The 26586-nt window shown below is 42.1% G+C and overlaps 1 protein-coding gene across 1 annotated transcript in view; it reads right to left on the reverse strand.

Moving 5' to 3' along the window:
* Window positions 1–53: 53 nt before the first annotated feature.
* Window positions 54–26586, reverse strand: part of WRN (WRN RecQ like helicase) — a 30076-nt gene continuing 3543 nt past the window's right edge. The window contains 32 exon segments of the mRNA XM_050320568.1: window positions 54–308; window positions 311–356; window positions 986–1123; window positions 2591–2805; window positions 3109–3271; window positions 3976–4101; window positions 4663–4777; window positions 5229–5341; window positions 5623–5701; window positions 6564–6637; window positions 6831–6906; window positions 7529–7623; window positions 7707–7877; window positions 9208–9349; window positions 10585–10677; window positions 11032–11133; window positions 11804–11985; window positions 12557–12734; window positions 12823–13010; window positions 13456–13562; window positions 14087–14169; window positions 14367–14435; window positions 16007–16115; window positions 16280–16347; window positions 16748–16823; window positions 17475–17619; window positions 17961–18041; window positions 18675–19077; window positions 19595–19703; window positions 20613–20685; window positions 22221–22370; window positions 24257–24405. Coding sequence (XP_050176525.1) covers window positions 157–308; window positions 311–356; window positions 986–1123; window positions 2591–2805; window positions 3109–3271; window positions 3976–4101; window positions 4663–4777; window positions 5229–5341; window positions 5623–5701; window positions 6564–6637; window positions 6831–6906; window positions 7529–7623; window positions 7707–7877; window positions 9208–9349; window positions 10585–10677; window positions 11032–11133; window positions 11804–11985; window positions 12557–12734; window positions 12823–13010; window positions 13456–13562; window positions 14087–14169; window positions 14367–14435; window positions 16007–16115; window positions 16280–16347; window positions 16748–16823; window positions 17475–17619; window positions 17961–18041; window positions 18675–19077; window positions 19595–19703; window positions 20613–20685; window positions 22221–22370; window positions 24257–24405 — 4070 coding nt within the window. The 3' untranslated portion in view covers window positions 54–156.

Here is a 26586-nt window from a genome sequence, read left to right on the forward strand (position 1 = left end):
CAACGCGGCCCCGCCCGCCCTTAACCCCCTCGCCCCCCATCACACTAACAAAGTTGTTTATTTGTGTAGATATGTACTTTTTAATTTAATATCGCATTTCACACAGTGAAAAAAGCATAAAGGAGGGGAAAGAGGAAAAGAGTAGAACAGGAGCACTTAAGACCCCCTAGAAGGAGGCAGGAGGCCCTGTTGATAATGCTCATGATAAAAAGAAATCATCTTCATTTTGGCATTCAGCTGAAAATCCCTTTTCTGCTTTCTGTTTTGCATTTCTTGGTCTGGGTTACAGGTAGAACTGTTGCTGCTGAGGTCCCAAACCATTCCGGCACCTTCCTCTTGGGAGGAAGATGAGAATTCTGGAAGGAAATAAATAAACAGGGAAGGAAACACACATTAAGATGCTGTCTCAGTTACACAGCTCTACTCCTCAGCTTCATGCTCATCTGGAGACAAGAGCCTGTTTAAATTGTTCCTGGAAGACTTATGTCTCATTTAAGTCCAACACCTCATTCAAGTAACTGAGGGATTAAGAACCAAACTCTAAAAGTGGGGAGAAACAAGGCTGGAAATCATCTGCACTCACAGCAATATCCAGCTTCCAAGTGAAGCAAGTAGTAGAGCAAGTGGTGCTGGTCAGAGACACAAGCTCCTTTTTTAATGAAACCACTAATGCCTGCTCCTACAACTTGTTTTTCTATAGCGATCAGCATAGTCTCAAACCCTGTACCTAGTGTTGGAAGCATCTGCTGTGAGACAGATGATGAGATGTAGGTGTACTAAGGGGAAAAAACAGGTTCCTGGAGCAGGGTGTTGATGTCTAAGTGGGATATTCAGGCACAGCCAGGGCAATAAAAGCAAAATGGCACCACTGCATCAAGGAGATCAATGAGAGAAGGGGCTGGCTAGAGAATCGGTCAGCTGGGAATTGGGTCTGTTGAAGATCCACACGCAAATCAACAGGGCTGGGCTGTGCAGGCAGTCTCACCTTGGGCTGAGAGTCAGCAAACAGTTCATCCTCCTCAGGGTCGAGGGCAGGCTGGTTAGAGGAGGTCTCAGTGATGGGTTTCGGGGGGCCTGCTGCCCCTCTGCTCGCTGTCCAGCTGCCATCCACACTCCCCACAGCCTTGCCAAGGGACAGAAAGGAAGGAATTGTGTCACTCGTGTTCAACTGTGTTTTTACAGCAGAAGTGTCAGTTAACAACAGCACAGTGGGGAGAGATGTTAACATTTTTTTTTTACATGATCCTGCCTGGTCACAGGTTGGAACAGCCACCCCAAGATTTCTGGATCAGGTACACATCCCTGTGTTACCAAAATCCACACTTATGGCAAGTCTACCACATGCTTTATTAGAGTAAGAACATCTGTTTACTGAAGCCAAAGGCACCATGTGCAGATGGGTTTTCTCTGCTCCTTCCTTGGCTGCTGGATTGATCCAATTACCCTGTAAAAGCAGCCACAGTGTCAGGCTGTTCAAATCCAACAACATCCATTAACAGATTTAAAAGCTGCTTGCTATAGGGAATTATTAGAACCAGGATATTTTCTGAAGAAGTAAATAAAGACTGTTTGGATTAGCTTCTGGATTTGCAGTCTACTCCTTTGTAGAATATTAATTTAATTACTAATGGCATGTTGTTCCTGTTATTAGCTCCAGGAGCTAACAGGAGCAGGAAAAATTGTGATTACAGCTCAGGCAATTGGAGTGCCAGGAGGTCAGCTGCAGGAAAGAAAAAGGCTCAGACACAGATATCGTAGAAAGAAAATAGCACTAAGGCATGCAAGAAAAATCAATTTGGCAAAATAGCAAGGCTTGGAAACTTGTTTGAGCCAGTCAGCCCAACAATGTGTAAGGAACAGGAATGAACTCCGAGCACAAGTAGCGGGATTCACAGTGTGTCTTTTTTTTTTTTACCATTCCCACCAGCAGCCACTCAGTGCAGGGTGCCATTTGTACAAGTTGCTGAAGTGGGACTTGGGGGACATGAAGGTCAATGGAGAGCTCAAACTGTCCTGGACTTGCTCATACAGCAAAGAGCTCCTTATTTCCCAAGATTTGTCCCCAGGGAGTCAGGCTAATGGCATGACACTTGTTATCAGGGTTATGCTCAGCAGTTCTAAGCAACAGAGGAATCCAAAGACTCAGACCACTGGCTGGCCTTGCCTTTTGCTTTTTCATCCTCAATTGCCCTGCTTTCTGCATAGTAGAATCTTTTTTCCCACCTGCTTTGGTGATCAGGTACTAATACACAGAAGCAAGGCAAGTGCATGGCCTGGATTTGGTGGCTATGAGTGATCCAGATTATCCAAGTTTTCAGACGGGGAAGAACTTGGAATGTGTGTGACAAATCACAGCTAAGCTGCACAGCTCTGACCTCGTCCTGGGTCAATACTTTTCCAAAAATAACCCTGTTTCTGCTCTGAGCATTCTTCGGAGGAGATGGAGGCAGTTCTACTCCAAACTGAGTGAGAGATGGATTGGGAAGATGAGACACTAAGCACTGCTGGAAACAGCCAAGGGCTGATAGTCTCCTCCTAACAAGAAAACATTCTTTTACACAAGAACAGTTTTATACCTGCTTTTACTAACCTGTGTTTTATTCCACAAGGCACCTTCCCTTCTTGCTTGATCAGCTCCTGTTTTTTCCTGCTGTCCTTCTGGCCACACCAACCTCCTTTTGATGCCTAAGCCACCTTGAGACTTATTTCTATCCTCTTTCTCCAACAGTGCAATCGTCATCTTGATGAGATACAGCTCAATATTTGCAGGAACAAGTTTTCTAATTACTTGAATTTTGGTAGTGTCTTGGAAAAAAAAATAAATACAATATTGATTGGGTTTGAGCTTCTTGCCCCTTATTCAGTTATGCTGTAAAACACATTAGTTGTCCCTCATTAAGGCATAGGATGGATTAAGGCATGGAAAAGATAAGAAAATAAAATCATGTATGAGTTTGGCTCATAAGATCTGGGATAAATACTCTGTGTGTTTTCGGAGGATGTCAGTAGGATGTCAGTACTACTTGATCTGGCTGGTGTTTTCACCCCTAAAACATTTAAATAAATAGAGATTTAAGAGGGATGCTCAGTCTTTTCCATATGACTCACCTGAGTCAATGGGAGGATTACGGATGACATCAGTAACGACCTGCTGAACTTGAGGCGTCAATCCTGCTCGCTCCAGGTTGACAGGGAAGCCAGCTTTCATGGCCTGCAACAGGTGAGTGCCAACCACAGCAAGAGGCAGAGATCTGCTCTCACTTATAGCCTTCTGGGGAAACAAAGGCAGAAAGGATTGACATGGCAGAATGGTCTGATGTACAACCAAAAGCCTGGCAACTTCCCATTCCTAAAGAGCAATCAGGAGATACCAGCATGCAGCAGTGCAACAAAGCTCCCCAAAACACTGCATTACTCCTCATACTTCCCTAATTTCTTTCCCAGCTTGTCAAGAATGTTTTTCTCTTGAAGCTACTATTTCACAGCTTAAGTGCAACATCTCACCTTGAACTTAGGACTAAGTAGCTGTGGTGCACCTGACCTTCCAGAGGCCCACACAACATCCATGCAGGACATGGATAACAGCACCAAAGCAAATCCCCCCCTCACTTTCACATGTTGAATTCTTCTCTTAAAAGCATTTGCCTTGAAGAAAAGCACCTCAAACTCCATTGACCCCTACTTGTACTTCTCGAGGAGAGATTTCCAACTGGTGTCTTGTACTCCTCAAAAAACCCCACAGGTTTCAAGCTTCTACTCATTTCTCCCCAGGGAATACACACACTGTGCATATAATCATCAGGATTAGTGAGTACCGAGCATCAAGCTGCCCATTAATAATTGTACAAGTATTTGTTGTTAATTTGTCCTTAGGTACACTTAACTGAGGGACCATCTGACAAGGTTTACCCTTGAGAGGGCCAAAGCAAAGCTGTTAGTTTTCCAAGTACAGGGCCTCCACAGCGAAGAGCTTACCACAGACAGGTTTTTCTCTTGGAACAGGACATATGTGACGTGCTCTGAGGGAGAAAGGGCTCTAGCACACTTCCAGGGAGATGCTTCTTTCTGATCTTTAGGTGCAGATGTGGGGAAAACATCAGCCTAAGTGAGACAAAGCAAAATTAAAAGAATTATATCCCAGTGACAATCAGTGAGTGACTCTCCCGTTATCTGAAGTTACCTGAAGAAGTAACATTAACAGAATCATTCACCTCTCTGGAGGTTGGTTTTAACCCAAACTCAGTGTTCTACAAACAAAGCAAAGAGGGAATCCAGGTGGACACCTACATGTTCCCATCTTCTTAAAAGAAGTATGAGGCTGTCCAAGGGACTTGGACAAGAAAACCAGGCAGAAAAAAACCCAATGTCCAGGTCAACTCATCTTCTTAGGTATTGCCCATTCCATGTGAAACCAGCCCATCAGAACAAACTTGGGCATTCAGTCTGTTGCGTAGCATGGCAAACTCTTCCATTTGAGCTAAACTTTTTCTCAACACACATTTATTGAAAATAACTGAAAAACCAGGAATGCTTTTGGTTCCCATTCCTAGATCATAATCCTTTTTTTTTGTGAAGCAGAAAGATGATTCGATGGAGTCCAGTATCTGCAGACCAAAACACAAAGCTCTTGCAAAAGCAGCCGATGCTTCAAGTATGCCCTACCTCTAAATGATTTACTTGGCAGAAGTCCTTAATTTCAGTCAGAAGAGGGATTAGCATGTTGGACTTGGCTTCAGATACACCATCAATTTTCTTCACATTCTCAACACTTGTAGGCCTGGTTTGGGGTGAAGAATAAAAAGCCATGGAAGTGTCCTTTGCCAACACTTGGAAACATCAAGTGTCTATGAAGGACATACACACGTCTCTTAATAAAAACTTGACAGTATTATTACTGTACCCTTCTGACTGCAACTAATGAAGTTCACTGTTTGCACTTCTAAATCATCAAGCTTGACCACAGTTATACCTTCAAGTTTGCTGCTTAATACTTTGGAGAACCAATTTACCACAAAACATGTTTATTTGCCTCTACCTCCCACATAAACCCCCAGCTCTCCTATGCAGTAACCACATACATTCCCAAAATATTGTTGTCCAATGCCTTTTAGTAGCTGGGGGAGAAATTTGGATGCTTTACCCCCTCTCCCAAGAGAAGCAGAAAGGGGATTTGTGACTTGGCTTGCAGCCTCCCCAGTTTGTACAGCATGTCTCCATGCTGGCTTTACCTTATCCGGGCCATCTCCACCAGGACTTTATTGGTTGCCAGGACAGCTGGAGGAATTTCCTTCTCATTAGCTACCTTCTGTCTAGCAGTCAGCAGCTTGCCATACAGAGCAGTCTGGGAAGAAGGGAGCCAAATTCTCATGAAGCAGCTCTACATCACTCAGAGGTGTAATGAATACAAGAGGTAAAGTTATCACTTCCCTGATCTTTCCATTAATACGCAAAAAATCCTGCAATCCTTTAATCCGTCCTTACATATTTCAATTCCTGTTCTAAGACTTTTATTAAAAGCAACTCTTTTTTAAGAGCTTTCCAATCGAACATAGGACAACTGTGGTTTGCAGGTTGACTTAAATTCAGAGATATCCTCCCTGTCCCCCCAGAGAAAACCCTTACCTCTAGATCTTTTTCTCGGGATGAAACAGCTGGTTCTTGGGGCTTCAAAGGAGATTTCAGTGGTGAACGTCCTGAAACACTAAAAAAAACAAAAAATCAAAGTGTGAAGCAAGCCTTGCATTAGATCAGTTTATTCAGAGTTTAACAAATACAAGCTCCAAAAAGCACTTGTCCACTCATGACACGATTCAGATGCCATCCCACCTCACATTTTTCCCCCCCATGGAGAACTTTAATCCTGGCAAAAAGCACTAATAACCTGGAAACCATCAGTGACAGGGACACAGCTGCTGTGCTCCAAGTGGAATTAGCACAGCTCCCAGACTTAGGAACACTTGCCCTTAATTAGACTGCCATGTTTATATTGCTGTTTATCTGTTAGCAGACACACTGGACTAAGAGCATCCTTTCCTAAGCACAGTGCAAAATAACCTTTAATTTAGATTTTAGCTGTCCCTAAAATAATTTATCTTCCCAAGGCTGCAGTGGCAATTATTCATTTAAGTGACACAGTCTCTTTTCCTGTCATCTGCCAGCATCAGAATAGTGGCCCGAAGGAGGAATCCACTCAGAAGTAGAAGGTGCATTTAATCTGAAGCAGCACATGAGCCAGGAAAACAAATTACTTGGTCTGCTTTTTGCAAAAGGTTATTTGATTTCTTTTGACCTGAGGGAGCCTCAACTTAGTCTTAGTCTTCCTCAGACCAGTGTAGAAAGGCAAAGCCCTTAAGTGATGTTAACTGTTAAATGTTATAATAGCTCAAGGTGTTGAAATATAGTACAAGTTTTAGGCACTTGCCTTTTTTTTTTTTTTTTAATGCATTAGACATTTTCACAGCCACTTCATAGGAGAAAGCTCATTTTAAGGATCACTCTACAACCAGTATCCCTATTAACACAGTCAGAATTAGGGAATTCTGTTTTAATTTCAAATACTGTACCTGTTAAGCATGTTACTGCTTCTTGGAGGAGTTTTACCTTTTTTCTCATATGAAAACATCTCATATAAAGACATCTATAAAAAAAAATGCAGAATAACAAGACAAATGCTGATTTACCATCTTTTCATTAAGGTTGCTGTTAGCAGCAAAATATTAATTTTAAATACACATCTGCAAGGGTTTTTTTAACTGAATTTTTAAATGAAGTTTTTGAAAACTTTTTTAAAAGGATAGATCACAGTGCAGGAGGGCTGTACTGGTACAAACCTGCTTGACTGGTGACTGTGTTGTTCCTTTGGTGCCTGGGGAGCGCTGCGCGGAGAGCACAGGTAAAGGTCTACTGCTGGAACAAAATTAATTATATCTTCATCAAATCAAACCAAGCCATTTGTACAGTCACATTGCCCTAATCAAAGTCAACTCTTTGCTAAGCAAACCAATTTCTAGTTTTTTTTGTGACAAACAGAATTTTCATGGCAACGCTTGAAAGGGTTTTGATTTTAAAGATCCCGTTGGGGAGAAACCAAATAAGTACCAATTTTTTGGTTTGCACTGAGCACACAGCTTTCAGCACTTCTTACTGGTGAAATAACAAGCTACTTTTTTAATTCTAGAAGACAGAAGCTGAAAGAGTCACAAGTGTATTAGAAGGCAAAAGAAAATTGGTACTTTATCATCACCTTTATTACCAACTCTGTGTAGGCACCAGAACAGGCTCCTATAGCCAGAACTGAAAAGCTTTGTTCTAATACTATTCCCTGTTGCAGCAAAGCCTCTGCAACCTCCAGTTCATTATTCTTTCAGTTTTTGTAAGAGACCAACCCAGTATTCCTTATTTAATTTAACCAGAAGCAAAAGTAAAACTAAAATTTCACATGCTCTCCTGTCCAACTCTGCCACCTCCAAAAGCAGGTTTCAGAGACAAGGCTGATAGGAGTGAAGAAGTGCTCAGGTGCCATAATTACCTTCTAGGAGGTCTCTGCAGATTAAGGTCTTCACTGGACTGTAACAGAAGACTTGGATTTGAGGCAGATCCAGCTTTTGACAGCCAATTTCTACCCTGTAAGAAAAACTGTGTGGCTTAGCTCTGGATTTGAGAGCTCACGGGAGCTCTCACAGGGTCATTTCACACCCCCAAAGTACCTTCTGGGTGAGCACACAAAGGGTTGCAAACTTGTTCTGCCCTGAGACTTCTCTGAGGAATCCTTCCATGATCAGCTGCTGGCAGAGCAGTTTCCACCAGTTCTCTGGCCATTCTTTCCCACTGCCAAAGAGGGGGTGCCTTCGGAACCGGTCTGGCAAGTGTTGGGAGTTCTGAAATTTTTGAAAGGATCACATTTGTCCAGTCCTTGTGGAATCAAGTTTCAAATATAACCCCCAAACCAAAAACGTGAAAAAAGTGAGGAGCCTCCTCTAATTTAATCCACCTCAAAGCAACCTAAAATTACATCACAGAATTAAACAAACATCTCCCTTCATATATGAGCAGGTTACAGGAATGACCCAGCCATCCACAGCAAAGAAATCACGTCATCCAGTGCAGTTTGTATTCAACCACTTGAGGTCAATCTAACATTGCATGAGTTCAAACAGGAGCTGTTACCCACTCAGTTTTTGATTTAGAAGAACCTACAGCAGTAAAAATAAGTTCACAAGTCCTGTTTAAATCCCAGGACACAGATACTAAGCCAGAAACAAGTTCATTACACATGTTTGCTCTACGCCTGCTCCTCCAGCCTTCATTGCAGAGTGTTTGTTTGATTTAAAACATTGCTGATCTACTCCTATCTTACCAATGGTTCAGGCTCTAAAAAAGCTAATGAGCTTCTGTCTGATGGGTTTTTATGTCCCTGAACTCAGAGTCCAACTATTATTTCAGCCTAGAAAAGGCTATTTTTGTAGGCAGTAAAAGGCTATTCTGGATTTGCAGTGCAAATATGGCATAAGCTTCACTTACTCCAATGATTTCATAAATGAATAGTCATTCACTGAAATCTGTTACAGAGTATTTCTCTCCTAGACACGCTTGTGTGACAACAAGCAACTTTAATGCCTTATTAAAAGGTTAAAAACGGACATAATTCACCCAGATACTAGAGGTCATTCTTTTTCTCCTCTGTTTGTAAACATAAAAAGTGATTCTGCTCTTATTCTAATTTTGTTTCCAGTGAGTTTCTCACTTAGTATTTCAAACAATTTTTAAGTAAATACATGCAGAAATCCTTTATGTTCATTCTAGTATCCTACTTCTCACCTCACTACTCCAAGTCAGCCAGCAGCACAAAGCCACAGTGGAAGCAATCATTTGCTTTATTCCAACATGAAGCAGCTATTTTACAGCTGTTAAGATGTTTATTCTTCATCCTGAAAAGGCTGTCCCTTTCAAGCTAATCAAAGCAGTGCATTTCCACAACAAACTGTAAGGACAATCATCTTCTTTGTTGCATGGGAAGTGATGCTGAGCAGCTTCACTGCTGGTAGTTAAAACTCTCTGTCTATATGAACATTCACCTCCCCAAGAAAAAGGGTAGGCACACATGCACAGGGATGTAAACCCATGTATTGTCTGGTATATCAGTCGAGAGGGACCCTGAACAGCCCCTCCACTCTCAGAACACATCCAAGGAGTTGAACTCTCACTTACAGACCCTCGGAGAAGCAGAATGGGCCTTCTAGTCCCATACTTCCCTTCCAGGGCATTCACTGCTGACAGCAGCTGATGAGCTTGCTTCCCAAAATCCTGCAAGCCACCCTCGGAGTCACTGGGGGCTGTAAGACAGGAGCCTCTGCAGGCAACAAAGAAAACCAAGTTTAATACATACAAATCAAGTCCCCTTTCCCTAGTTCAAAATATTATTGGTAGCTAAGGGAAATAATCACCAGTGATTGACTTACTCTCCCATTTTCAGTCCTAGTACTCTACATTTAAGACATGTTTAATTATTTATGTCAGTGTAGCTTCAAGTGTCTCACACAGCTGTCCAACCCAAAAATAAGCAGTTCTTCCTAGTACCTGCTGTTACAGAACATTGTCCCAGCCACCTTCTCAACTGACTATTTTAATATTTTGACTGGTTTAGGCATGCACAACACAGTTTTTAATTGCACCTAATAGCCAATAGGGTTTTGTCTGTTTCTTTAAGGAAACAAAGGAAAAAAAAAAGCATTTATTATTGATTGGAAGAACCCATTGAAAAGTTACTGGCACACATCACTTCCAAGGAGAAAAAGGAAAATTATCTATTCCAAGTGATTTCAGTTCTGCAGCACAAATTTACCATCTGGCTCTTTACTGGCACAGTAACATGACTGCAAAGATTGAAACGATGATCTCTTAAATTCTCCTTTAGGTATTGTAGAGGCCAAGCAAAGATTTCCTAATTTTTGACATAGTCAAGTGTAGCTGAATTGATCACCGTTTTCCAGAAAGCATCACAGCATAACATCTTGTCTTGGATAAGAAAGCACCAGGCTACCAGCAGGAACAAGGAATCCTTCACTATAACTTCAGGGAAAGCTTTATTACAACTACAGGAAAAACTAAGAAAGGTTTTTCTGCTCATGCCTCTGACTACTGATCCCCTGATTCCCTTCAGCACATGCATGAGATTATTATCAAGGCTAAAAGAAGCCATGTCAGCACATGCTGTAACAGGAAAACAGCTCTCTGGACACCGGGGCAATTTAGCCCATACCATTTGCAAGTGTTTTCTTTTGGGATTAATTACCCAACAGGGCTTTAACTGATTTAATAAAAGTATATTCACAGTTTCAGAGTGTTGCTTAAACCCTTATAGGAAGTGTGACCATGCTCTGTTCCAGGCTTTCCCACAGCTTAACTTAGAGCTTATGGCTTGCTCAACTCATTAGAAAAAGGTTAGAGAGTTGTTCTAAAATATACCTCGGGCTGAACATCTGCAAGATCAGATGCATAAAAGCCAATTGTTTTAGATAATTTGCCTTCTAAGTCAGTCTGAGAGAACATAACCTCCAATATCAGTCTTCAGGGAAGAAAGCTTACCTGGACCTGCAATTATCACAGCATTCTTCTGTGCCCATGATGCCAGAGGAAACCTTTCGGAGCTGTTTGTCTTCAAAATGAGACAGGATGATTCTACCCAAGGGAATGGAAGGAATTCAATAAAGAGATCAAGAATTTACACGTGAAATTCACTGCAGAAAACTGAGTTGAAATCAGCATCATTAATTAATTCACTGGGGAACCAATTATTTAGCTTTGATTCCTCTGAAGAAAAGGTTTGGGTTCTTTAAAGTAAATAAGGAAACACTTGATGTATGTGTACGAATGTGCTGAAGGTTGTATTTCTGATACTGCTTATTAATATAAAATAGAATGTTCTGTGGTTGTAGAACAGCATTAAGATGCTTTCTGGTTACAACCTGACCAAGTCACAGTAGCTCTTAATCAGAGCTGCCCAAAATGCATTAAGCAGGTTCCAGCACTCACTTCCTCCTGCAGCTGTTGGACTCAAGGTACTTCTCCATTTTTGCCAACATCTTCAGTTTGTACAACCGGAACTTCTCGTTGTGGATCTCGTTTATGAGGCGTCTGTCAGAAAAAGGGAAAAGTGAAGAACCTTAAACACTCACTACTATTCCCCTGTCTCACACCAAAAGTGAAATGTGCCAGGAATTCACCAAGAGCAGCTAGAAAACGTATCCTACAAAACCCAGCCCCAAGCTGCATGCCTGCTTCTACACAGCCTTGATCCTCAGAGCACAGGGCATCCTCAGAAAAAAAGCACTTTTTTCACATTCTTCTAAATATTATTCCATCAGGATATTAGAACTTCTTCCAACCTCACAGGCTACTGAACTTCAGAGATCCACCCACACCAAAAGGCACCAAGGAGGGAGAAAAGGGTAGAGAGCACTGAGAGCTGCTTCTCTCATTTTCTAGTTGTCCAATCTCTGGCAATTTGTCATCAGTTCCGCTGCCAGATTGCAAGATACGCTGGGATGTCATCACTCTTGTTTTAATAACCTCACAGGTGACATTGAGGATATATCTACCTCTTGCCTCATTTAATATCCTTCATAGTAATCACTGGAAGCATCCAACTGAGAAAATAGCATGGGACTACTTGATGGGAATACAGAGCACTCATTCTGCCCCTGCCCTGAGCTGCTGCACGAGACAAACCTGAGCTACCATCTGCACCATACAGCATCCAAAACTGTTCTGGTTGTGTCAAATCGGTTGTCCCCAGTCCTTTTACCTGTTACAAGCCAAGTCTGTCACAGCCCACAAGACGTGGCAGGAAGCGGGAAGCCCATCCCGGCCCGCTCTCCCGATTTCCTGGTAATAGGATTCCATTTCCTTCGGGGCACCGTAATGGATAACCATCCGGATATCTGCTTTATTGATGCCCATTCCAAATGCCACTGTAGCCACAACACACTGCAAAACAAGAGGCCGCACGCTGGATGTTTTTAAGTGAGCACAAAGAATATGCCTGGATTAATGTTCACACTCTTGGTGACAACTTGTTGCTACAGACTCAACATTCAGCTTAAATTGCAATAGCTTCAGACTCACACGTGGCTACCTTAAATCTGATTTTGTTCAGAGCACAGCCGTGTGATTATAAACATGAGAGGAATGATGTGCTGTGGGAAATGCAGCAGTGTTTTCAACTAGCTGTTCTCAAAAGGTACAAAAATGTATTGTGAGAAGGAACACAGGTCCCAGGGTAACACTGCTGCCTAGGAAAAAAGCAGCTCACAAATTGTGATCATGTTGTTCAAGCTACCACTGTTTTCCTTAGATGCATTTTTTAAGGGAATTACTACAGCAATTGCAAAGATAAGCCAGAAATCTTATCCCTGTCAGCATACACCAGCAATTTCTTTGCCCAGAAATTTTCCAGACAGAGGAAACCTGTAACACATGCTTGTAGTCCAAAATTCTTTCTACCACCGGAAACTCTGCAGTTATAAATAGAACCAAATGGATTTAGTTTCCTCCATACCTGAATTTCATCCCTCATGAACTGGTGGTGGGTCTCTCTCCTTTGTTTGTTCCCCATTCCGGCGTGGTAGGTACCACAGGCCACGTTGAGTTTATTCAATTCAGACACCACCTGCTCAGTGGCCTTCCTTGTAGGGCAGTAGATGATAGTGGGGCCTTCAAACTCATATGCAGAACTGCTTAAAATAACAGCAACATGTAAAGAGACAGAACACAGGAAGTCATCCACCTGCAAGAAGTCTGAGGGATCAACAAAACCAGGCTTACCTTCCTTTCCTAATTAGGAACTGCTTCAAATCCCTACAGATATCTCCACTTTGTTGTGCAACTTCCAAGTACAGGTTAGGTCTGTCAAAACTAGTACAGGTAACCTGGGGATTCCTCAGGTTCAGGCATTTCACTATGTCCTCTCTAATTGAGGGACTTGCAGTTGCAGTCAAAGCAACAATGGGAACCTGCAATGAGAAGTAGAAAAACATCCATGACCTTTCATTGATTTTTTTTTTTTTTAACTGAAAAACTCAATAGGAAACTGATACAGAATGTAAACAGGCACTTGAATGAGTTTATGATAACTGGATCAGTTCAGTTATTTGAAAAATGTAGTTAATATTCAGTTTCCTGAACATTTTAGACCAAAGTTCTAAGAGAGCAGACAGGGACAGAATCCCCAGAATACAAAGTCTTATTTAGAAGTTTCTGGTAGCCCAATTTCAGAATATCCTTCATTGAAGCATTTGGAAAAGAAACCACAAAGCCCAGTCACTGACAGGGACTGCTCAAACTCCAAGCCAGCATGGTCAGTACACCCAAAGCACAACATTAAAAACCCCTGCTATTTCCAAACTATCGCACAAAATCCTTCTCTTTTATTAGAAATCCAACATATCCAAACCTCACCAGTGGCAGAGCCTTCTTCAGCAAGCCTAAAGTTCTAAAGGAATTTCTGAAGTCGTGGCCCCACTCAGAGATGCAGTGAGCTTCATCCACAGCTATGAGGGTGATACCTGGTGGGCACAAAACCACAGCACAAGACATGTGAACTGCCTACAGCACTAGAAACTCAGTTCCTTGCTAAAAAAACCTCTTGGAGTTTCCATGCCTTGATTTTACTCAATGACCTGTCCACCAGCTGCATCACCTTTGATAAAAAGAGCATTTTTAAGATGCATTACTGCCTTTGAAAACACCACTTCATTGTTACATTCAGCTAAAGACCAAAGAAATATAAGCACTAAGAGGCTAAAATATTTAGTGTGATACATTTTAAGTCCTGTGATTCAACAGTCAATATTTTAGCACCTCTGTTCCCAATTAATTGCCCAACATTCCCAGGCCAAAATCATGTTAAAGACACTCCTCACTTTTTTTTGTTTTTTAATGACAGGATCTCATGACACCATTTATTTACAGTCACTACACTACCCTCACCAAGAAACTGGTGGAAAGTCTTCAGATATTTTAAATTCTTAAACAAATTTATTAATTTAATCTGCCTGGCAACTCACCCACCACCTTATCCTCAACTTACCAACAGTTTGGTCAAGATCCTGAAGTAACTGTAAGTTCCCTGAACAGAACTCTGGAGTCATGTATATGACACTGTACTGACCCCTGAAAGACCAAAAATACACTGTCACAGAAGAGAAATCCTCAGACAAGTAAATTCAACAAAGTCATGATTGTCTCGAGAAGGGAAATGAGAACAAGACCAGATTTCTGAGGGGGAACAAGAGGAACTCAGTGAAGACCATAGAAAACATTCCAGAAAAGTCACACCCACAGTCCCAGAAAGTCTGGCTTAGACTCACCCTCTGATGGTTTCCTTGATCTGTTTAGACTGAGCTGAACCAAGGAAACAAGCTGGAACCCCTGACGTTCTGCAGAAATAAAAGAAGCACAGTCATGAACAGATTTACTCTCCAAGCTTTAGCTTCCAGCCTGTGCCAGCATTTCTCAAGGAAGGTCAAGCTGTGAGGTCAGAGAGTACTTTCTTTAAGGATCTTTGTGGGGAAAACCCTTCTGAAAAAGCAGAGTGGTCCACGGCTCCTCCTGCCACCCAAATCCTCTTCCACTTCCCCTCCAGCTCTCTCCACAAGAGACACACCGGGATGAGTACAGTTAGGAATTGGAGAAAGGAAGACCATTTTCCTTGCACAGGAGACGAGTTGACTAATCAAACATAAAAAAAATATGCTAAATGTATTTTCTTTAACTATTCTCTTATGCAGTCCATCATACTTGGACGTTAGCATTATTAGCTCACCATTTTTTTTGCCTTGACACTCCATCTTTTGTGAGCTACTTGTGCTGCATCTGCTAATTTTCCATCCAGTGGATGTTTCTTAATGACAAACTCCATAATTACCAGCTCAACCAATCCGTATTTTAGCTCTTAATGCAATAAATCACCAAGTTTTCTTACGCATCTTGGTTTTCACAGCTGCTGAGCAGCCAGACTGACAGACAAATTACTGACTGGCAGCTGATTGTAGAAATTCAGTCTCCTGAGCCTTCAAAATGAATGACCCACTGGGAATGTAGTGAATAAATCCTCTCCACTGAGGAAAACAGTGGAAAAAAGTCAAAGCAGCAGCTGAATACACAGACACCCTGCTGAGTAATACCCAGTCAAGGAGCTGAGGCTGTCCAGCCATTCACCTGCACACAGTCATGAAAATACCGCACATAATTGATGTTTCTCACTTCAAAACATCTTCATATCCCCCCTTTCACAAAAGACCCCTTTTTCCCAAGTCAGACAAGGCAGGAATGAACTAGACAACTCAGCATGATTCCCACAGCTTCAATGAGCAAGTGTCAGAAGTGAATAGCTCTTACAATAGGAAGCAAGTACATGTGGGAAAAGCATTGTCAGGTATTAAAAAAAAAAAAATCCAAGAAAATTATCTTGACAACATCTGTGACTGCTCGTGTAAGAGCAATTTGGTGTCACCCACAAGTTCACTTCTTAAAAGATCTGAGGGGGGGGAAGAGGCCAACTTTTAGGGGACCTACTCCACTGTCCCTCTTGAAAGCCTGTGCTATAACTTTGATCTGAATTGCCTGCAGCTTCCAGCTACTCAGATGTCACTTCTCAGACCCAAAGGAAGCCCTGCCCAACTCTGACAGAACTCCCACAGGCTGAAAAAGCCCATGAAGTTCCTCCATCACTTCAGTCTGGGCAAAAAGATGCCCGTGAACCCACAAATACTTTGTGTGTTCCTTCAGAAAACCCTCAAAGGTCCTTGGTAAGTTCAGCTTATGGTTCACCTACTTGGCAGATCCAGGGATTTGAGACTGTTTACACAGCTAGGGTGCATTCCTGGAGAAACATGCTCTACAGCTGACATGCAAACATCTTCCACTTGAAACCCCAAGAAATGCCGCAGGCAGAACCTGTGTTTCCACAGGCAATCCAGCAGCAGCCTGTTACCACCACATTACTTACGTCAACTGCAGCACCTGGTCCTCCATCAAGGAGATAAGAGGGCAGATGACAACTCCTGTACGTCCAGTATAAACGGGAGGAAACTGGTAGCACAAGCTTTTCCCATAGCCTTAAAGAAAAAGGGGCAGAAGTGAGACATCAGGTGTCCTATATGCACTAAATCAGACAATCCTAAAACTTTGGTGAGCCCTAAAAAAACATGTTTGTTCTGCCAGTCTCCCCCAAAAGGGAATGATTTTTTTGCCTGTTTCTTAGGATGTAAAGGTAACTTACCAGTTGCCATGACAACAAGATTATCTCTTCTGTCTTCTAAAAGAGAATTGATCACTTTCCACTGGACCCTTTAAATTAAACAAAGGGGAATACTTGGATTTTTGCCACCACACGGAACAAGTGGATTTTATGAAATTACATATTCTGTTCAATTGTGGGTTACAGAAACCCTCGAGGCTGCCTCAGAGTGCTGTCTTTGCACAGTGCAGCCACTCAGACTACTGCAGGTAGGCCCAGGAGTGTCACAGAGGGCATCTCCAACAGGACTAAGGCAAACACCATTTGATGCAGATGTTCACAGGAGATCACAAACAATAACAATGTTTGTGAATCAGTTACCTTCAACAAGGAGATCGTAAACAGGACCCTTGACTTGTAAGTGGGTTTGTTAAGTACTAACAACAAAATCTTCCAGGTTGAAAAAAGGCAAAGGAAATCAGAGTCCATTGTAACAGAAAATACACTCACGGTTTAAATGAAGAATGCCCAAAATAGGTCTTCAGACACGTGATGTGGCTTTCACCAGGTTCTGGCAGCAGTGGATCTTTAGGGGGAGAGAAGAAAACACTCACCTGGGATTAGATTTTAAAAACATGAAGCACTGTCTCAACAAAGAACAGCCTGCTCATGGTTAGTGATGCCCAGGGCTTAGAATCTGGGCAATGCCAGTGAAGAGAGAGACAAACTCAAGATGTTTACAAGCTAGAATGAAAGATTAAAAAAAGCAAGCAGGCTCCTCAGAGACCCTGCACGAGGAGGAGAACATATGGCTTGATTAATGAGATGTAGCAATAGGACTCTAATGCATAACTGCATCATTTGGAACAGGTTAATTCAAACAAATTGAGGTGTATTTTCCTCACATTTCAGCCTCTTTTCCCCATTAGATTTGTCTCCACAGGGACAGCCCCAAAGCATTAGTTCCAAGTCACCTCCAAGGCAGAATTTCCTAAGGATTCTGCTACCAAGCAGCAATAGGAGAACAAAGGCAGATATGGGAGGTGCCATCTTTACATTTTCATCTTTTCACAGTCCAAGTACTCCCTCGGAAATCCAGGTGAGCTTTATCTTTCTGCTTTAGGAAACCAAATGTTGCTGTGTTTCCACAGCTGTTTCTATAGACAGTCAGGTTTTTTATTTATTTAATCATCCACTAAAAAAAAAAAAAAAAAGAAAAAAAAGAAAGGTGCCCTACCGAAATGTTCCTCCTCTTCTTCCTCAATGCCTTCATCTTCATCGCCATCTGGTGCTACATTCACTTCTGTGTCAGGAGTTTTCCTGGCTTTAGTGGAATCTCTTTCAGGTACAACGCCTTCAGAATAATCTACATCGTCTAAAGACTGAGAAATTTGGACAAAAAAGTTATTTTGGAGCATGAATGGGTAGGCAAAGTGAGATATCTGAAGTAATGTGATATTAGGACATGTTACTTCTAATTTAGTTATAACTTAAATCTAGCGTGGGGATCAAGTCCAAGTTGGCATAGTAAAGATGCAAGTGATATTGAAGTCTTACCACCAGAAAACTGAATTCTTTAGGTATCCACACCTTTATCTTCTGTCCACCTTCCATAAGCAACACTTTTATTTCATATTCCCTCCCTCAACTATGCTCCACTCCATCGTGATCCCAGAGCATCAATAGAAAAAAAAAATTGAAAAATAAACCCTGAGGCACTCACTTTTAACATCTCCATTTCCAGTTCTTCATCACTTTCAATGATACAGGAAACATTTTGTTCATTGTCTGTGGAATATTCCTCCTAAAAAAAACAAATCAACAAACCACACGATTTTCTTATTCGCAAAGTTATTTGTTTTACCCACAACCTTCTAAACTTCTGTACATACTGTAAACCACTTCTCTATAAGCTTCTGCTTCTTACCAGAAATAGTTAAGCTCAACATTCTGCTCTGAAAGCCTGTCCACTAAACCCAAAATATTTGAAGGAAATAGTAGAACTTGATAAAGCCCTGTATTAAGACCAAAAACCAGCAGTACCTCCACATGTCTGACACACCTGGAACATCAGGAAATATTAATCTGATTGAGGAGGCATCAATCCACACTCAGTCACTAGAAGGACTGTTAGTTTACAGATCCCTTAGAAATAGAGTTGCTTTTTACTCATGAGCAAGTTGAAGATGCTCTGGTGCAGAATTTGTCCGCATACTGCAAGGAACTCTTTGGTAACATTCTAAGAAGTCAAAGAGGAAAGCTAATGAGACCACCCAGAGCTCCTGTATTTGGCACCAATCCTTCCAAACACATGACTGAAGAGCAGCTCTATGCTTGACTACCTTCACAGGTACTTCCCAGGCTGAGTCCTTCTCCTAAAACATTTTAATATTCTTTCAGGGATAAAAACTTTTTAAATCTTGTAGGAAATAATTACCTCAGGTGCAGCTCTGCCAACCAACTCTTTTGCAGCCTGATCTTCCAAGACCTGGAGTTCTTGCTCAGTAATGTCCAGTGACATGAAGTCATCTCTCTCTTTCTCCAGAGATCTGGCTGCTCCAGCCCTATTTTCCACAGTGTTACCTCTCTCTGCCTCCTCTCCATTACTTTCTCCCTCCCAGAAGAGAGCCAGTGTAGCATCAGAGCAGATGTTAAAGTCACCTTCAAGTTGTTTAGCACATTCAGCTTTTTGTGCTTCAACATTCGCTGACTTGGCTTCCAAATTTGTTGGAGTTGCAGCACCACAGCTCCTCTCCAGTCCAGAAGGGGAACCTGAAGCCAACAATGTGCTTCTTAAGGCATTTATTTTCCCTGATATCTCAGCCAGTATTTCTGCAGCCCTGGGAGGTAAAACAAAGCAGTTACTAACACTCATCTGAGCTACATGCAGAACACAGGATTCTGAAGTCATCTGTCTCTCCAGACTGAGTTTGTCCAAAACTTCACACAGAGCCACTCATATGCAGCTGGCCTTTCAATTCTGTGAGAAGAGCAACAAATTTCTTCACACCGGAAAAAGGGCCACCAGAAGCACTGTGATATGGCTCCCCTGCTTAGATAAACTCTCAGGATTTCCAGTGGGCAGTCACACAAGAGTCCTGAGTAGTTATGAAAGAAGGTCTTGCAGTGCATTTCAGCAGGAAGAAAAACTCAGCCAAGTTCAGCATCAAATCCATTGTAATTAGACAAGTGAAAACACATTCCTACATATAAAGACAGTGTTTCCCTGGAAAAGGACACAAAGACAACAGATGGTTCTCACGTTCATTCTCACGTATTTTGTTGTGTGGGACCTCAGATCAAGAGAAAACCCTGATTTTAGAGGCAAATTAGAGACAAGTTGGTAAAAAAACTGACCTCTGAAAGTTTTCCAGCTGTCCAGAAGAGGCAGTGATGTGGGAAGCCAGGTCTGTTATCTCTTCAGCCAGTGAAGTCAAGCGCTCCTTCACACCCTCAGACGTGGCATCTGTAAGAAATGTCATCAGTGATTTCACAGTAATTGAGGTTTAACATCTACATGTAAATAAGTCCCATTCCAGTAACTGCATTTTTACAAGATCTGCAGCTGATAAGACAGCTTTTTCCCTAGGTTAAAACCCAGGGAATCAGGCCAAGCTTGCATGTGCTTCAGTATTGCATCTCTTCCATTACACATGCTCAGGGAAAACAGATACACAGCAGGATCACTACAAAGTGATCCTTCCCTGCTTCCCTCCAGCTTCCAGAAGAGAGCTGCTAACACAGATATGCTGTTTAAACCAAGGCCAAAAAACTGCAGCTCCTATTAAGGGGATAGTAAGGCCACTTCTGTCTTTGATAGGAAGACAAAAAGCTCCCTTTTCAGCCCTAAGCTCCCTGTCATACTTTCTTTATGAAACATGGAACTGAACAAAAACTAAGACAGTAAAATCACTTCTTTAATTAAGTAAATAATGCTAAGCTGCTCTAAAACATTTGGGTCCTATATTTATGTGCCTCAAGGAAAGCATTACTCCATAACATGGTTTGTTTTGTGGCCTTATTTGTTCTTAGAATTAGGCACTTGTCCCTGCATCAGCAGAACTGAGATTAACTCACTGAAGTGTTTCCATAAACGCACTGGAATGACAGCAGGAATTCTTCCCATCTCTGTGTACAGCAGAGACAAACACAAACAAACAGCATCCTAAGACTGCATTCCTACATCACTATGGAAAACAGCCACAGGGTACAGTAACCCTGGGCTTACAAGAGTTTTTACTGTCTGCTCCCTCTGGAAGTGATCTCTAAGCATCAAGAAGCCAAACAATCCTGATATCATAAAAGAAATTCATTGGGAAACGGAACGTGGAATTGTACATTGAATAAATTCCTTATGCCTGAATGCACAACTTACCTGTCCTTACACAAAATAGATTTTGGTCACGGCTATTCATATTTCTCAGTTTTTCATAAACTATGTAGCCAGCCTACAAGGGAAAAGAAATAATTAGTTCTCAGCAGAGAAACAGCATCTTTGAGACTAAACTAAAAAAATGAGGAATTTGTAAGGCAGACCATGGCACAAACACATTGTGAACAGAAATTCCAAACTGCTGGCCCACTGTCCCACCCCAACTCCATCATCCATCAGGACCGGGTCACACGTTACAGAAGGCTGCACCAAAGGCTAAATCCTGACTTGGGATCCCCCTTGGAGCAGGATACTCTTACATAGGTGCCAGAATGGGCATCTTGGCAAGTCTGCTGCACACACAAAGCTCCCAGCCCCACCATCTGCTCACCTCATTCAGATTTCACGCCGTGCTCCAGGAAAGAGCTACAAACCTACCAAGGTGGATTCGGTGTGTTTAATGTTTCCCTTGATATGAATAATAAGTCGTAACAGAAAAATACAGCCTGAAGCCAGGAGTGTGCTAATTAGGCTACACATGTTAACCAAAGCATCTCAGAGAAGAAAAAGAAACCAGTTACTCCCTCATGTTTTCCTTGGAGGCTCCAAAAGGCAGGGCAGGTGAACAGAGCATAGTGGGAAAGATGCATTGCCTGGAAAAAGCTGCAATAGCTGAACCAGGCACCAAAAAAAGAAAAAAAGCTCTTTTCCTTGCTGGTTTGAGTCTTCACAGGTGCTACATCCCCCATGGTTGAATATTTAACTAAACTAGAAAATATGCAATGTTTCCCTGAGCCAGAAAAGCAGAGACCACTGACCCAACTTCCCTCCCTCTATGGAATCCTAGAAAGAAAAGCTTTAGGGGATTTTTTTTTTTTTTTCTGCCACAAGGATGATCTTCTCCCAGGAAGTACGCCCAGTAATATGCTGGAAAAACTCTGCTCAGAACTACAGGAAGACTACACTGCTTCCAAAATAATGAAAAAGCAGGGATTTCTACAGAGCTACAAAAATTCATGTGCAACTAAGTAATTCTTCCTGAGAATCCATACTGTGGATCTCCTGCATTATCCAGGGGAGAAGGTTGTGCTTCTTCCAAGTTGCTTTCAAATTTCATCTCACGTACTCTATTTAGCGGGATTTTGGTTCATAAAGAGCTAAGAAAGATGAAAATTATTGTCCTTAAATACACACCAGCCAAGCCACATCTACATAGGATAATCACACTGCAAAAATTTAGCCTTCCTCTGCACATAAAATCGCCCTGATTGCTCCATGAGAACTCACTGCCCTGAGGTGACAACCTGAAGTGATTCCAAAGGGACAGACACCCCTCAGGCACACTCCGTGCCCGCATTACTTGGCACATATTCCATGCCCAAAGAACATCCTATGAAGCTCTGGGTGAACATTTAGCTTTCAAAACTTCAGACAGACAAGGAACTAGGACAGCCACCTACTTGGTGGCACTCCCACCTTGAAGCGCCCTGTGCGCACAGTGGATCTCAGAGCATTCCCAGCTATCAGCAAGGCACTAAAGCAGCAGCTAAGAGCACATGAGAGAAGGAATTCATTCCCAGAGGTGGAATGGTGATCCCACGTGGTACCTACATAGGCATCTGTGGCTGCATACAGCTTCTGCTCCTCACTGAGGGGAAACTTCTCCCAGTTGCTACAGCGGACGGACTTATCCTTCAACAGCTGCTTCCCAAAAAGGTGTTTCACCAGACCATTCAGACTCCACGTCTCCTTACACTTCAGCTGGGGAAAAAAAAGGAACAAAAACCTAAACCAGAGGGTTTGTTTAAAAGGGAAAGCAACCGAACCTGGCACAATGTATCCCCAGAAAGAGTAAATTGTACTTACTCCCTCATTGGAAGCAAAGAGCTCTGGGTTAGTCAAAACATACTTCATTTCTTAAAGTAGTAACTGTTCTCAGTACTGTCACGCTATCAGAAACAGGAAATATCTATACAAAGCAGTCTCTGGGTTGATAAAATGAAAGGACTGGACTTAAATAGAACTACCTCTTTCCTCCAGGACTTTTCTATTATTTGCCTTTCTAATTAGAAAAACTCAATAGCAAACACCAGGGATTTATTTAATAAAAATGCCAGAATAGTCAAGTCTGACATCTTTTGTAAGTCTGAAATCAAGCACAAAGCAGAAAAGCACAGCTATAGCCCACACTAACCACTATTCCATGTGCTGGGAAGCAGCTCATCCCAGGTCTCCAGGAGTCACCCCACCACACTGCTGTTCCCAATTGCTCTTGCAATCACTTGTCAATCAAAGTTGCTACACACTCTTGTCTTCATAGCCAGGCTGGGAAGCTTTCCTTTAGAGCCCAAGGATCCAGGCCTCATGGGCACAGCCTGCTGCTATTCCAGCTTGGAAAACATGCACAACTATGGAGCCTTACAGCAGCAGTGCAGTATTATCAGCTCATCCACTTAGATCTGGCATTAAAAAAAAAACCCTCCCAACTGTTCTCTTTAGGCTCCCCCAGTCCTCCCCCTCTCATTGTGCCATTATATGTAACCCTGTTCTTTGTTCTCTCAAGCATCACTTTCAAGTTTATTTTTGGTTTGTTTTCTCTTTAGCAGAAGACTTTAAAGCTGCTGAGATCACATTGCTCATCCTCATAACAAATTATCCCAGGTCAGATTATAGGATTAAAAAAAAAAAGGGGTGACCAAGGAAACTCCAAATTTGAGAAGTAGCAGTTCCTTTTATTGCTTGAGCAAAACAGTTAAATTTGTACTATTTCCAATCCACTAGGACCTGGAATTTTAAGGTGGCTCATGTGGAAAGCACTGCCCCAAATGCTGACGGTACATCACAGAAGGAATGGGAAGTGCGTGGACAGACAGAGCACAGGAAAAGCCTTGCACATACAGAGAGAAGAGCTTTAAGGGACATGTTAGAAATAAGAAAGGCAGGATGACCTGGAAGGAAATGAACCCCTTGCTGTCTTGCCTAAGAAGACAGCACAGGTCTCCCTCCGTTAAACGATCTCTGGAACTGAACTGAAATTCAAAGGGTGCCCAACACAGCACAACCTGTAAACAACAGCTCGGCAGGTGTTCAAAAACTGCACCCACCCGAGAGCAGAGGGGACACCAACTTCAGAATCATGGAAATTAAGATACTTGTACAGCTCCAGGTTGTGTGGCACACACCTCCAAGGAAGACCTCGATGCTTCCCCTCCAGCACCCAGCAGGTTGTGGCAGGAAGGCTTCCTTCTTGTGCCCTATTTTACAAGGTTCAGTCATTGCTGGGACAATGACACCGGTGCCAGGAGAACCCCGACTGGACATAACCTGGCCATTTCCATCATTAGCAATTAAAGGAAAAGCATCTGCAGTTGAATTCAAATGCCACACCTTGTAAACACTAAAGGTGAACAGACCAGAAACGGGGGACAAATGTTCATTAAAAACTGGCTCACTGACAGACAGTACTCAGTTCTGCAGGCTGTGAGAGGTGTTTTTAAACTGTTCCTAAACAAGTGACAATAGATCTCTGCTTTATTCCAGTGAACACGTTTGCTATGGGAACTGAACTCCTCTCAAGGCAGGAAGCCTCCTTTTGTACAGCACAATAACAAGATTCCCTCCCACAACAAAAAGGTTTTAAGTTTTACTTTCTCATTAGCAACGTCAGCCAGCTCCACAAAGCTCTTCAGTTTGATTTCAAAGTCACTCATCAGCTTCCATTGATCTCCCTCAATTCCTACGCCAACCTTTTTAATTGTTTCATCTTCGAGCAGCCTTTTGAGTCCCTTGGGAAAACCTAAAATAGATTAAGCCCAAACATGAGAAACTAAATATTGGAAGATGCCAGAAAGTCTAATGGAAATGACAAAACCCGAGCACAAAGACCACCTGCAAAACCCGGGGCTTTCAAAGGAAAAGTCCCCAAAGTTCCTCTGCTTATGTGACTCAACTCTGCAATGACTGAAAACATCAACTGGTCGTGATGGATCATCTGAACACAAGCAAGGAAATATTTAACGTACACTAATTCATCCTGCACCTGAAAACAAACCAAGTAAAAGAACACTTGAACCATCTCAGATAATCTCTCCTTCTAATTGCCTTTTTTGTTATGTAATTTAACAATCTCTACCTGGAAGATAGTTTAATTCTCAAAACTCAACATGAATGAAAAATCTTTTTACCATTTCCCACATCATTCCTTCCCAATTTTAGCTATTTCCCATTTCTGGGCAACAGTTTAAGCCATAAGCACGGGAAATCCCCAGGAGCACAGGTTCTGTGGGGACACAGAGCTAACCATTGGGCTGCTCCAACATTCTGGAAAAACAGAATTCACCAGTCGGATGCTTCACCAAGCCCAAAGAAGTCAGTCTTGTCAGCAAGAAAAAAACCCCACAACATTCAAGCATGTACTCAAAAGCTAAGTATTGTATTTTGATTTATCCTGAACTGATGGCACAGAAATCCTGGATCAAAGGGTATTTTCAAGCTTACAGGACTGAATTAAAGCAGGCAGCTTTCTCATCTCATTTTCTACAGGAGGGAACAGCCACAGACACTTCATCCTTGAACAATAACAGCCTTTTCCTCCCCTCTGTGTTTATTCCCATTTAAAATTCAGAGCATCTTATTTAAATCCATACATTAAGGACCCTACAGCTGGATACTCTGAGTTAGTCTCAAGTGCAATTCTAGTACCTACAAACCCAGTATTGCACAAACACATAGTACTTAACATGTACCTTGGTTCTGATTTCAAATGTCACCTTTCTCAGCCCTGCAATATGTGTTTATGTACTTCAACAAACACTTGGCCTGGCTGATTTTATTTCTGCATTATTTTCACAGCTCTCGCTGCCCTCTCATGGCTGCCACTGACACTGTGGAGGCACATTCGCAGCTAAAAACACACTCAGCTGTGCTGTGGACTGGGAAATTGCAGGTCCAATCCAAAGAATTAGGAAATAACAGCAAAAAACCTGCACAAAACAGTTGTAGCCTGGTGCTGTAAGATGTAGACAGAATACATTTCCAAAGCATCTCAGCCATTAAAAAAAAAAAAATGTGGCAAATCCTCCACAAAGGAGATAAAATCCAGCCAAATAAAAGTCTGCAATATGCAGCTGACTTACTGTACAAGGGATTGTCACCTGAGAAAAATCATCATTAAAGCCTTCAAGGATGGGCACTTCCCAGTGGAGGACTTGTGCCCCTTTTCTACCACCTCATTCCTAGAAGAGTGACTATCAAACAAACCAACAAACAAACAAAAAGTCTAAGTTCAAGACTAAGCAGAGGCTACAATCACATTTTGAGAAGTCTGTACGGAAATAAAAATAAAAGACTAAAGAAAGGAATAATATGAACAATCTTCCCATTAAGTAAATGTGTTTTTGTCCTTTCTACACAGTCCAAGAACTCCCTGCAGAAGAAAGTTCTTTTTCTCTTTTGGCTAAGACTTACTGCTTTTTGTTGCAGTGGCTAATTTGGCCAGTATCTACATTTCTGTACATCAAATGCATTGGCATCATGAGCAGAAACTGGCTGTGGTTCCTGCAAAATGGCTGACACCTCAGTCAGTTTAAAGTCCATCTCCCACTGGCAAGGACAGGAATTTCAGAAAACAATGCAGGAAGAAACAACCATCGCCTGCTGTAACAGCATCGACACACAAACATCTCCCCTTCCAGAATCCAAATCATTTCAGCTCTTTATGACTCTTCTTCCCTCAGCTTCCTCTCCTCACATCCTTTTTTTTTTTTTCCCCTGTGCTCCTGATGGAATAGCCTCCAGCAATTAAATTTTCCACCCCATTTGCTCTAAATGACAAAGGATTGAACACCAACATTAAAATTACCGCTATTATACCTCAGCGTGAGTCCCCCAGGGAAATCAGAAACCCCTCACAGGCATAGTTTCAATCTAACATTTTAAACCAAAATGTTATAAAATTGCAGTCTCCTTCCCTCATTGC

The sequence above is a fragment of the Myiozetetes cayanensis genome, unplaced genomic scaffold (assembly GCF_022539395.1).
Source record: "Myiozetetes cayanensis isolate MyiCay16 unplaced genomic scaffold, myiCay2020 scf24, whole genome shotgun sequence".
NCBI lineage: Eukaryota > Metazoa > Chordata > Aves > Passeriformes > Tyrannidae > Myiozetetes > Myiozetetes cayanensis.